Below are 13,158 nucleotides of genomic sequence, written 5' to 3'. Positions count from 1 at the left end.
GGCGGAAGGAAAAAGCCGTAAAATAAGTAAACTTGTTCATTCAGATGTGTTTTTTGTCTTATTTAACTTTTACTAATAAGGTACTTGTTTTCTCTTCACCAACCTAAATTTCCGTCGATAAAAATGAGGAACTCTATTCAGTAGCGCTGTCACTCGTGCGCGCTTTGCCTTCATAGCTTTCCCTTCATTGCCACAGAAAGTTGCATAGAAGAAATTCTGGCTCTAGTTTCTAATAAAGCTGCAGGAATTGCAGTTCCGCTATCATATAAATCATGGGCAGTACATGCAGTTGTCTAAACTTAGCCTTCTTGGCTTAAAACCTGTTTCTGACTTTGCAAATTGATCATTATTAATAGTATATCGCATTATATACTTTCTGACCAGGCTACTGTGAGCTAAGCTATTTAAGAAGACTACGAAATACGAGGGTGGCAACAACGGTGCTTTTCTATTAGCCGTCTTGCGCCAATTGGTATATTCTGCCATCTTTCGTGAGCTAATACCTAAAACTATACCTAAGAAATATTAATTAATTGCAGAAATACGTAAATTTGAATATAAAATTGTACAACATGCTAAGGAAATTCATAATTGTTTCTAGGCTGCCATATTTGCCCCTTTTTTTGTGCGTTTTGAAGATTTGGGGGTGAAACTCCAAGAAGAAAGCGAAGTCAACATGGCAACATGCGTCTTCCGTGCGCGACAACACCATTGTTGAAAAATGTAAAAAAACTAACAAACAAAAGGTAAATGAAAAAAACGTTCCTAAATTTACGTGGCTTTAAATAAAGAACCCCGCGGCTTCCTGAAGGAGTTTCTCTACTACTACTACTACTACACTAGAACTGCATTTCATTCAATATGAAGAAAACTTGGGTCATGGGCCTACTTTCCAAATTCAGAAAATTCCCTTTGAGATTCACGACAATGACAACATCCTAAAAATATAAAATTACTTTCTTTCTGCTTAAAGTTATGCCTTGAACATTACACCAACCGAGCCTGAGACAGTCCTCGTCGTTGTCTTCAGCTATTGCACAATGGAATTAAATACTTTTTATTCCTACAGGGCTCTGTGAATTCGGTTAGTGGGAACCATAAAGTTAGTGCAATATTATCAAATTTCGCTTTTTTTGCTAATAATAACACACATTGAAGTACACGAGGGCCGTTTAAAAATTAAGTATCTTGCCTCAATTTCTTCTGTACTCCAATCATCCCCTTTGAGGCAGAATAAGAAAGGTGCAGCACATATGAAATCACATTCTTCTCGAAATTGGTCATAGCATTAAGAATCATGCTTTACATCACAATCCACCAACGCAATGCTGAAGAATATTGTTAGCTTCTAAAATTAGTTTGGTTTCAGGCAGTCAAATGACACTGCTTTAATACTCCCTATCCACATTGCATGGATCCACAAAACATGGTTGCGTTTGTATTTTACTTTCCTAGATCACAGAATGGTCTCAACAGTTGAAACCTAAGATAACAATGAAATGTATGAAATTGACTTTGTGAATGAAATTAAGCTCTAAATGTAATTCGAATGCAAATGTGATGCATCATCACGTAAGGAGTGCGGAAAACAATATGCCAACTTGATGGCTTCAAGATATACACCGCATACTGCGATAAATTATACCACATGCCCAGCTAACCCTATGCCTCTTCGTAGGCCTGTGAAGTCTTTCTAAATAAATAAATAAATAAATAAATAAATAAATAAATAAATAAATATTGGTTCTCTCAGTGGTCACCTTTGAGCTTCCGCGCACCTGGCGCCTATACACACCATCATTCTGAGGCTGTCACGACGCGACTATAACAAAAAGGCGGGGGCATCTCATGGCGTCATATAACGTCCCCGATTTTTGTGCGTTCTTGTCTAGTCACGCTGTTGCAGCCATGAACCTATACCAACTCGCCCGATTCTCCACCCTGTTGAACATACCTCGTGCCTGACACTTGAAGGGGCACGTTGCAGTAGAAACGTTTCTGGGTTGTTGAGTCTGTGTCTGTTTCGTGGCTAAGAAAAGCTACTTGTTCATTGTTGCTTTTCTTGCAAGTAATGTTCGCCGCTTCAGGTAATACATTAAACGCGCTGAAGTTCACTATGCGCTTTATGCAGTTTTTCATTAAATATGTTCCACCTAAGAGAAGCGCTCCGCATGATGGACGGTGGTGTACTTCAAACAAACACAAACAGTCCTTTGCTGCAGAAACACTGTGGTTGTTATAGGTCAACACAATATTTTGTCACTTGCTACTACAACTGGCTTATTAATACAGCCCGTAGGGCTGAATACACATTGCTCTATGTCGATGTATTAAGGTCAAACAGTGAAGCGCAGTACTATGAGCTTCCTTAGAGCATGTAAGCAACTAATGCAGTCAAACTTTCATTGGTGAGCTTCATGAGAGCGCAGCTTCGAAAGAGAAAATTACTCTGGAACTACCGTGAAAGGCTTAAGTTTCGAAGATATTCCGCCCGTCAGTTTGGAAGGTTGACTAGCTGTGAAGTCATAGGCAGGGAACGTTTGCTCATATCAGCAACTGTTTACTCATACGTGAGCGCTGCATTATAAGGTTCCCCTGTAATACATGTTTATATTGTGCACGAAAATTGGGCGTTAACGGCACAGTAACATACAAACAATGATACGAAAGCTTTTGTACTAAGACATGACTTTCTGAAAGGCGCAAGAAGGCAAACTGTGCATACTGCAGGTGGAAGTTAAGGCTTGTTTTACCTGTTTGGTTTACTTGCTTGAAGCACAAGGGTCAAGATGCTTGACAAATTTCGCTAGGTATACCTCATGTACAGCTTCACTTCAAACGTACACATGCGAAAATCTTCTGAGCGTGACGCATACTTACGTCTATTTGGAAGGTAAGCGTAGAAAGAAACCATGCAGGAGTGGGCGATTTGTCCCAGCTTAGGCGTAGCCAAACCCTTCATTTGGGCTTGTGGAACTTCTGCGATTAACGAAAAATAAATACATCGTTTTAAAACAAAGCATTTGCGCTAGTTTATCTCATTCAAATACTGCATAAAAACAAGATCGCAATAGAACCTATATGCCATTTGCACATTGTGTGCTAACGGACTTTATTCCTGGTTCAGGACTTGCGCGCTGGCTTCGGGGATCTACTGCGCTTTGATGGCGGTCGCCACCTGTTTGTCCAGTTCGACACACTCAACATGTTCAGCACATCCAAGCTCAGTGTGACAGCGCTGCCACAATGCGAGCTTGTGCTTTCGCTTCGCGGCTTCAAGGAAACAGAAAACAACAATAGGTTTGTTTATGATTCGGAAAACGTATTACTGACGCCACCCCGCCTTCGCGTTCTTAACGCAAAACTGTATTAATCAGTCTATGTCAAATATTTGGGTAGAAAAATTTCATCACGCCTCAGTTCGCGCTCAATGTGCACCCTGAGGCAAGTTCCTTCAGATTAAATACGACTTACTGTGGGCATTATTTATTTTTCCTTTTCGCAGCCAGCTACGACGAATGCAGCAGATGTTAATAGCCTACCACAGCATTAGATTTGCACGTAATCACTTGAACCAGCTTAAGCACAGCAAAACAACTTGTCTGTTTCGTGCTCTCAAGTAAAATCTCAAGTAATGTCTTCCGTGTGAAGAATAGGTAAAGAACACCACGGGTGCCTGCAAGTAAGCACGCATGTCAAAATAGAGCACTAAATAAAGAAGCTGAAATTATTCCTAGTCTAAGACTCTCCGATAGGAATTGTAAGAAAACCGCTAAGGCAGTATAAATGAAAATTAGAATCACCGAGGACAGCTAAGGAAAATGCATTGTATGGTGGCAGCTGTACTGGGACAAGGACCGAAGGAAGTAAAAACAGGATATGAGACCTCAACAGCGCTGCCGCCAGATTATGAACGTTCATCAATCACCCACTTTTCTATTCTGAAGCTAAGGAACACATTAAAGAGGAAATATTTCTGACAACTTCAAGGGTAGTAGTTTTTCTTGTTTTTAGGTTAGACTTAGGTGCTTGAGAGACTAATGACTACAGTCATATGATTGGCACCGTAGACGATACTGGTAGACGTAGACGGTATTCGCTTGTATGGCGCCGCCATATACAAGCGAAGTAAAGAGTAAAATACATTTTAAACTACATAATCATCTTGAAACCAAAGAAGACGCGGCGTGAACACATACTGGTCCTATGAGCGCACGAATTCACGTGCCTCCATAGAGAGATTACCATGTTGCAGCTACTGGTGATCAAGAGCAAGTTTGAGGATTGGTTTTGAAGCGTATTAGAATTTATCTGTTTAGGAGCGTATGGAATCACGTACGTTTCCGTATAGAACAATGTATTGGCTGTCCCTACCTCGATATCAAGGTGTAGCCTGTGATAATATATCCTAGTGATCTATGTACAACTGGCGCACACTGTAGGAATTCATTGTAAGCGGTATGAGTGAAACACCGCATTGTTCCAAACGCAGTATTGCCTAGTGGTCGTTAGAGTCCAAGCAAAGGCTAGAATCGAGAGATACGTGCGAAATGTACCTTACCTGGGTTAAGCAGCGAATACGCTGCATAGGCTCCTTGCACATTTGATCGACTGTCTGTGAACGGGAAGCCTTGTTTCCTCTTGCCATCTTCCGCTTTGGTCCAGTTCCAACCGAAGCGCGCGCCCGAGTCCTCATTCTCCAGGCCACATAAGTCCGTTGTAAACGAGCAAGACCCTGGACATTATGGACATATAACTCACGTTAATGAAATAAATCACCATGAGTGGATAATATGCCGTATAGATGTGAATTGGCATAGTACATTGCTGAATTTGATTTGGTGCTTGGTGTGCAAGAATATAATGTAAAATTAAAAGGCAAATGGTGATGCCTGCCAGTATTCCAGACCCTCTTCTTATGAACATTAATAGTGCGTGAGAGGAACGAAGCAATTTTCTTTAACATTTGGAATAAAGAGACCACAGGTCCTCAGAACGCACATTTCCAGCGCTTTCATATCATAGGCAGACATCTTTGAAATAACATACATCTTTTGTTTCCTTTTCTATATTCCCTCGTATTTGTTTTCCATGCGTGAAACCTTGAGTTTCCAAAGGAATATTGACGTACTGGTCTGTTTTGCTTCTTACCGTGATAAAGAAGCTTTGATTTATTTATCTCTATTAAAAAGCACATACAAGATATTTAAGCAAATTTCGCCTAAATATATGACGTGAAGCCCTCTAATTATGCTCAATTCATAAAGACGTTTGCGCCCTATTTGGGGGTGGAGGGGTCAATGAGATCATCTTTCAGCTGAACCCGCCAAAGATCTTGAAGAAATGGGGCAGAGCGGCCGGTGTTAAGTCTTGTCGGAGTGTCATCCCACAATACGCTTGGTTGACTCAGCCTACTTAAAACCTCTCACCTTCCAGCCCTCTTGTCGTACTTCTTTCGCTTCGCTATATGATGGTGGCATGTCCTGCGATGGAATGCAGCCCAGTGCACTTTGAGTGTGATGTCATGCTGTACAGGGTCAATGATGGCGTAAAAACGCAATTTGATCTGGAGGCCACCAGCGTTAAACAGCACTTCCTTTACCTCTGGCGTTCGTAGCTTGATAACCGACACTGCGTCTTTTGGAAGGGCCCTCTACCGGCCACGTCTTCCATACCACCGAGCTCTGTCAACGGGACACGGAAATCTTCTGGGGATGTGGGCCTCCAGCAACGTCGCAGTGTAAAAAAATTGAGGAGCCATTCCATTCTGTCAAGGTTTGTGACCAGCGAAACTAGCATATCACTCAGTGTTGGACAAGGGGGCAGCTGTTCATTTTCATCATTTGATAATGGTACTGAGGACTGCTTTATGATTACCGCGATATACACTGATTGGTTCGGTTCCAATGTTAAATTCTTTGCCAAAATTGAATCTATACACGAATGCTGTTGAGTAGTTCAGTAGCTTGCATTGTTGTGGGACTTCAAACCAAACTCTTCTAACACAAACTGAAGTAAACATTTCTTGTCTGGTTTTGAAGTGCCGATATTGAACTCTCCAACAATGCTCACAGGTGTAGTGTCATCATGGCCAACGAATGAAAACTGCGTAGACATGAACTTCTCGTTATCACACTTGTACGTGCCCGGAGATATATACACAGTGGACACCGCAATTCCGTCTTTTGTTTGTACGACACAGACATCCTCACAATAGATGGCATGGTCTTCTTGCGAGTCAAGGGTGTACGCTTGTACATACGTTTAGTCCTTTGCGTATATGGCAATGCCTCCTTCTCGTCAATTCGTGTGCTCGCCACAAACGATTACAGTGCCCGCGTCGGCTTTAAACAATGCATGTTGATTTATTTATTTCATTTTTCCTATGTTTGTTATTATTATTAGGGGCGGAGGGCTTGAAGCCTGCTCCACAACCGTTGCGAGTCGGCTCGCTATTCCATCGCGGATCGGGCCATGCTCAGCTGTTTTTGTTGTTGACGCACAAACATGAAAAATATATGGAACAGGTTCACTGTGTATACATACATGTACATATGTATGTATACATACACACAGCTTCTCTGTAAAACAACCACTCCTTCTTAGTTTCTCCTGGTGGCAAAGTCGGCAGTACATGCTGACAACCCGGCAGGGCGACAGAAGACCTGTTACCACGGCCAGACGCGGCCACTGAAACTGCCCTTGCAGAGCTCGACACCTTGCGTCCGAATGCGCCCGTGCACACAGGTACAGTTAGTAGACAACCACACTTGCAGAAGGTGAACGTAACTGAACCATATGAATTTGTTGTATCGCGACGCAACGCAGATGTCAAAGAGCATTTTCTACGAAGGCTCTGCTAAAAACTTTGCTAGTGGTGCAATTAAAGACATCTCTAGGACCAAATGTAGAGCAGTCATAGAGTCTTGTAGACGTAAGAAAAATGCTGCATCTGCCAAAATTTTCAACCCCGATGCGTCTGTGTGGTTGCGGGATGTGCCTTCCATTGGGACGTTCCTTCAGCGACCGACATGCCACCAATATCTGATGGCAATGTCTGATGGCAGCCAATGAGGTGACAAGATTGATAATGTGTGATAAGGGGTTCTATGAGTCTTATCACAGTTGATCATGGTTCGACTGGGACGGATAAGGTGCCAAAATGGGTTAAGGACTTATAATGGTCCAATTCTGATGCGATTCTGATAAGGTGGACAAGGACCAATAAGTATCGATAAAGGTCGGATCAAGTCCGTCAAGGTTGAGAAGGACAGATCAAGGCTAGAAAATGGGATCGATTGCGACAACGTTGGTAACGATTGATAAGGATGGATAAGCATCGGATTGATTGCGATAATTTGGTACCGACCAATAAGGGTTGAATAGCCTCGGATCAAGTATGATAATGTTGTTAACAACCTACAAATGTTGATAAAGGTCGAACCTGGTCCGATAAAGATAATAAAGACTCAGAAGGGTTGATAAGGGTTTATACTGGTCGGGTCAAATATCATGACAGGGCTAATAACACCGCTCAGCGTGGAGATGAGCTAGTGGCACAATACGCATACTTAGGCAACACCCAGATGAGTACCTGGGTGAATTTTTATCTGTCCTTGCTGTAGAATGTTCATGTCTATATCGCGCTAACGATGAATCAACCTTTCTTGTGTGTCAGTGCTATGCCTGTGTTTTTCATCCTCGAGACTTCCAGTGTATGCGCTATTCTAAATATCTTAAACTATTACCTAGGAAGGTGGAAAATAACACCTGATATCTCTCTTTCTCTCTCTCTCTCTCTCTCTCTCTATATATATATATATATATATATATATATATATATATATATATATATATATATATATATATATATATATATATAGTCATACCATGAGAAGCCAACAAACACTGACACCATGGACAACATAGGGACAATTACTGGGGCTTAATATATGGAATGAAGAAACGATCAATTAATGGAAATTAAAGTGGATTAAAAAACAACTTGCCGCAGGTGGGAACTGAACCCACAATGGTAGAGCATCGCACGGATTTCGCGCGCGATGCTCTACCAACTGAGCTACGGCGGCGCTGTTGCCCCATCCACTTTCTTGTGTATTTATGTGTACTAGTAGAACCCTGGGAGTGTTTTCTTCTCATCTTCGCGTTTATATATATATATATATATATATATATATATATATATATATATATGGATGAGACGAAGCAAATAAAGGGGGTCTCGATTTTTATTGCTGATAGCATAAGACAACAAACAACACCACCAAGAATATGGCGTAGGGCAACAGAATATGTTTGTTGGCTTCTTCCAACACGACTATATATATATATATATATATATATTGTCAATTTTGATTAAGCTAGTGATCAGCCCATAAAGTAAAACATCGAAGGAGTTTGCATAGAGATATCTGTGACAGGCTTTCTTCTTTAAATAAAAGAACGGGTGGTAAATTATTACCTGCTTAAGTAGAAAGTAGCATAAATAATTATTGTGATATGATTGATAACGGCCACTAAGAAAAGACATATTACATATATGTAAGTCATATATACCAGTGAATCCTCAAACATTGAATACAAGCATATTTCAAGGAATCATTTGACATTTTTGCAGTGCACTGACATAGGCTCAATGCTTTCCATTCAACCTCTAAGCTCTGTATTGAGCAGTGCTTATGAACAGAGCTTACAGTAAATTTTCACTCACCGCATCGAGATTCGTCAGCTCCGTTGGAACAGTCCTCCTTGAAATCGCACACTTTCGACTTTGCAATGCATTCTTTGATACCGGTGCATTGGAATTCCTTTTCACCGCATGCAAATGGTGGCGTGGTTGGTACAGGGGTCTCTGGTAAACCTGTTACAATCCGGCGGGACATTTTGAAAGAAACAATATAGAAGTGCAAACACTGCTCCTGCTTTTACAGCAGCTGTCGAACTGCATGTATCTGCGTACGTACCGCACAAATGGGTGTTGATGAGACGGAAGAAGTGAATAAAAAGGAAACAGGCTCGCTAGCCAGATTGATGACGACGCTAACCAGCTTAATTTCCCGGCCCTAAAAACTATAGCTACCTATCTATTTTCATGCCACTTGTAAGGCCTTTGGCTCACTCAAAATTATGGACATACTAACGGTGGCGAATATGCTTTATCCTACACCGTTCTTAAGACCTAAATAATGACACGTTTATAAGTTTATTGTTTATATTGTAGTGCAGGTTGAAGGGTCTTGTTAAGGGCAGCATTACAGATCCAATCCAGATTTAGGGATGCTGTTGCGTCGGGTTGGTGATCCCTCGGGGAATATCCATATCCACAAATAACAGCGCTTCAAGACGGGGAATCAAGATAGGCACCACATGGACACTGCGCTTAAATGCGCTTGCAGATTACCCGCCCAAACGTTGATTGCGTCAGCATCCCATCTCTTAAACTGTCCAAGAAAGAAATCAATTTTCTTGAAACTGCATTGAAAGAAGAATGCGCTGGGCGTGAGGTCTTTTTTTCTTCTTATTCTTTTGACAAGGTGTGCTCTCTTTTCATGGTCTTGTTGGTACAGCTCGAGTGCTCTGTATAAATGGCTAAGCAAGATAATAAACACGAAGTTGTTAGCGGAGTGTGACTGTTTGGTTCCTCCCTTGTGTCCCGTCTCTAAGAGCTGTTCTTTCTGTGATAACGTACCAGCTTGCCCGTCAGTCAATCTTTGCATTGCGTATCGAGGTCATGGCTACCCAGTCGCTCTCAGATTTTTAAAATCTCTCTTATGTCAAGCTTTATACAGCAAGCGACATTACTATATTGCAAAGCTTGTTCATATTGAAATCCTTTAAGAGGAACTGCCATTATGTTTTCAACTAACAATTTTTTCCACTCATCGAAGGTCCTAGACTTCTAAACCCGAGAGAAATAATCACACAACTCAGAGACCATAAAAAGGTAATAAACTAGCTTTCTGGAGTAAGTTTCGGTTTCGCTTCCCAGGAACACATTATGTCGTGAGGTCACGACACAGTATGTCGGCACGGGAGAGCAGGACAATGCAACGTTTTCATCTCACTCCGGCTCGCTTGGTCACCCTGCACGCTGTTACTTGTTGTGAGAGCCAGTTGTGCACCAAAGCATACAAACGAGCGCGTCGGGAGCAGTGGGAAGACGTTGCAATATCACGCTTCCGCCCTCACCCCCCCCCCCCCCCCCATCTACTGTGTTGTGAGGTCACAATTCTCCTGGGAAATGAAACGGTAAGCGAAAGTAGAAAAGCTACTATATTGAATTATTAACGGCGTCTTCAACCTTCTAATTACTTTTCCAGGGTGTAGAGGTCCAATAGCTTCAAACAAGAAAAACAGGATGTTGGCTGTAACGATGTAAGAAAAAAAGATCGATGTATCTTCAATCTTTTCATATTTAGAATAAAATCCATCCTTTCTGACAGTTGAAATTAAGGCCAGTCATCTCTATCTTAGTTGAGTGTCACCAGGTATTCCTTCACAACTGATGCTCGTTTATTTCTCTATTATGTATATTCTGGAAGGGCTTTGCATAGACTGGTCAGATACACAAGTACAATATAGAAAACAATATCAAAAAGGAAGATTTGAAATGTAAGCAAGGTACAAGAACGTGAATTTTTGAATCAGGAACAGTTAATGACGATATGGGAAGCGGAACAGAGTAAGTACAGGAAAAATCGAAGAATAAAAGCATGGAGTCGCATGCCTGAGTACGTATCAATGTGTGCCAGCAAGACTAGGGAAATATATCGGAATAAAATTGAGACATATTAGACAGTATTTGTCACAGGAAGATAATCCTATCAATATAGACAAACACTGAAATTTCTAGACGCTATGATAACCGCTTGAGATATAAAACTTTCTCTCCATCCTCTTGAAATTACATATACCATCGTGGGATTCTAGAGAATAACTGAGTAATTTGAGGTATGCCAATACAATAGTCCTAAAGAATATCTTAAAGGCGGATTAGATGGGGCCAATCCCCATCATATTTCTGGGTGATTTGATCAGATGAGGCCTTCTATCATTCTGCTAAAGAATACATATCAGAGTAGTAGGCTCGCAAGGAAAAATGAGCTATAAGAAATCGGACACGAAATCATTCTGAATAAATAATTTCTATACATAAAAATGAGCTATAAGAAATCGGAGACGCAATCATTCTGAATAAATAATTTCTATACATATATACCTTTACCCACAATTCTAACCCGAATAGCGCTGTTGAATATCTGTAATTTACAGGTGCAACAAGATATTATATTCTATGATCGTTTAGCGTTAGGGCAGGCCAGTAAAATTGCTATTTGATTTGTAAAAATACCGAATTGTTGATGCAAGCAAACATGCGCCCACAGCTTGATAATTGACTATAAAGGCTGCCTTTCTACCCCAGCTCCTTTTATATGACGAGCTATATGCAAACTAAAACGCCTGCGCAATGGCCACGTGGTCGGGCAATGAAGCCCGTTGCACTTGATTTCATGAGTGGAACCATATGTGCGTCGATATCAGACGGAGTGAAAAGAGGTTTGCTCCATATGCAGCGTCCATGTTTCTTTGTCTGCCTGCAGAGCCACGACGGCGTGCAGAGTACCCGAATGCAATCTAAACAAAAACGCTATTGCGTAATTGTTATTGAATTCTCATGAAGGCTTTCTAAGTAAGCATTTTTGCCGTCGGTACTCGCTTCAAAATATTGAGTGAACAAAAAGTCGTATAACTCGATTCACCTCTTGTGTTACACCTTTGAAGGGGCGCTTAGAGCTAAGTAAATGATGATGATGAAGATGGATTTAATGGAAAACTATAGTTATTAATGATTGTGAATGAAGCAGCCCAGCGTAGCCGCTCATCTGGCCCGCGGAATCTGTCACCTCCTAATAAAAAGCGTCTCTCGCTCTTTTTCATGGTATAAAATGGAAATAGATCACTTACAGCTGGTGTGTTAGCTGTATTTGGGCACAGAAGATTTTAGTCCTTTGCCATCCGTTGTATTCCTTGTCCATAATAATTGTCGTTGGACAAATGATGCAATTGACAAATCCTCACGAAGTGTTTCGTGCACTGTGTGCCATCGGGCTTTGACATAAAGTGTTCGCCGATACATACACGATGTGTTTCAAGTACTTGCAATTTTGCGTAAGCTGTTACGTCTGAAAACGGCGAAGGACAGTCTTTGGGCGCTGGCCACGAAGCGCCCACTTCACCAGCGCCCGCCTAGAGTACGAAGGAGACCGGTTCCTACTATTCATAGGTCAACAAAGAAGCAGCCTTCCAGTTGAGAGCAGCCACGGAACTCTGCGGAAGCTGTCACGACTGTGAGAGACCAGGATTCTCAACTTCCACTAATCTGAGCGTCATGGACAGCCCGCTAATTGATGCAAGGGGCTCACGTCGACGACTTCCGTGGGAGCAGCATGGACCTTTGTTTCCTGATTGCCTCGTCATTGCATCGAAGGCGGGGTCCAAGGTTGGACATCAGAGGTGGAATCCACCTAGGCGGTGCGACCATGAGCATAGTGCTTTCAACAGTGCGACCATTCTGATCGGCTGAGACACGGTCATCGAATTTCCTCGTCTGGTCACCTAACAAAGACGTCTGTTTTAAGCGACGACATCTTTGGTGCGACGTGTGTGCTTACATACTGTGCATAGGCTTGTACTGTAATCAGACGTGTAATTTGCTCCGACATGGAGCGTGCTTCCATATCAATTGAGCGTTAGAGTTGTAACTTCTGTATCTGTAAAATAAGCTCGCTTCCTGTTTCATTCATCCTCGCGACCTCATCTCATCACAATCAAGCAGTTTTTGCCAATGAATACGGATGACGGCGTATGTCTGCATAGCAAGCTTATTGCGACACCCCAGTAAAGCACAGGCCACTAGCATGTTTTAGGCGCTTAGGTGACGTATTCCAGTGATCCATAGTGTGGTGCCGGTATCGGAACCACGAACCGCAGAACCGGATCACAACACTACAGAAAAAACAAGGCAACATAACCATACACATAAGCAACGCCAGTAAGAAAATGTTCCACACAGGCACATAATGAATCCGATATCTTCACGTGAGGCACTCCTAGGGAAATCATCGTATCTGAACGAAG

At 41.9% G+C, this 13,158-nt stretch overlaps 1 protein-coding gene across 5 annotated transcripts in view; it reads right to left on the bottom strand.

Annotated features, from left to right (window-relative positions):
* Positions 1-13,158, bottom strand: part of LOC142579872 (MAM and LDL-receptor class A domain-containing protein 1-like) — a 245,253-nt gene that overhangs the window by 59,726 nt on the left and 172,369 nt on the right. For all 5 annotated transcript variants that reach the window (XM_075690505.1, XM_075690509.1, XM_075690507.1 and 2 more), the window contains exons 44-46: positions 8,732-8,881; positions 4,562-4,735; positions 2,881-2,979 (exon numbers count right to left, since the gene is read on the bottom strand). In XM_075690505.1, coding sequence (XP_075546620.1) covers positions 2,881-2,979; positions 4,562-4,735; positions 8,732-8,881 — 423 coding nt within the window. The remainder of the gene's footprint in view (positions 1-2,880; positions 2,980-4,561; positions 4,736-8,731; positions 8,882-13,158) is intronic.

The sequence above is a fragment of the Dermacentor variabilis genome, chromosome 4 (assembly GCF_050947875.1).
Source record: "Dermacentor variabilis isolate Ectoservices chromosome 4, ASM5094787v1, whole genome shotgun sequence".
Lineage (NCBI taxonomy): Eukaryota > Metazoa > Arthropoda > Arachnida > Ixodida > Ixodidae > Dermacentor > Dermacentor variabilis.
Note: the sequence above shows the minus strand (reverse complement) of the source record. Positions and strands in the feature narration are given on the sequence as shown.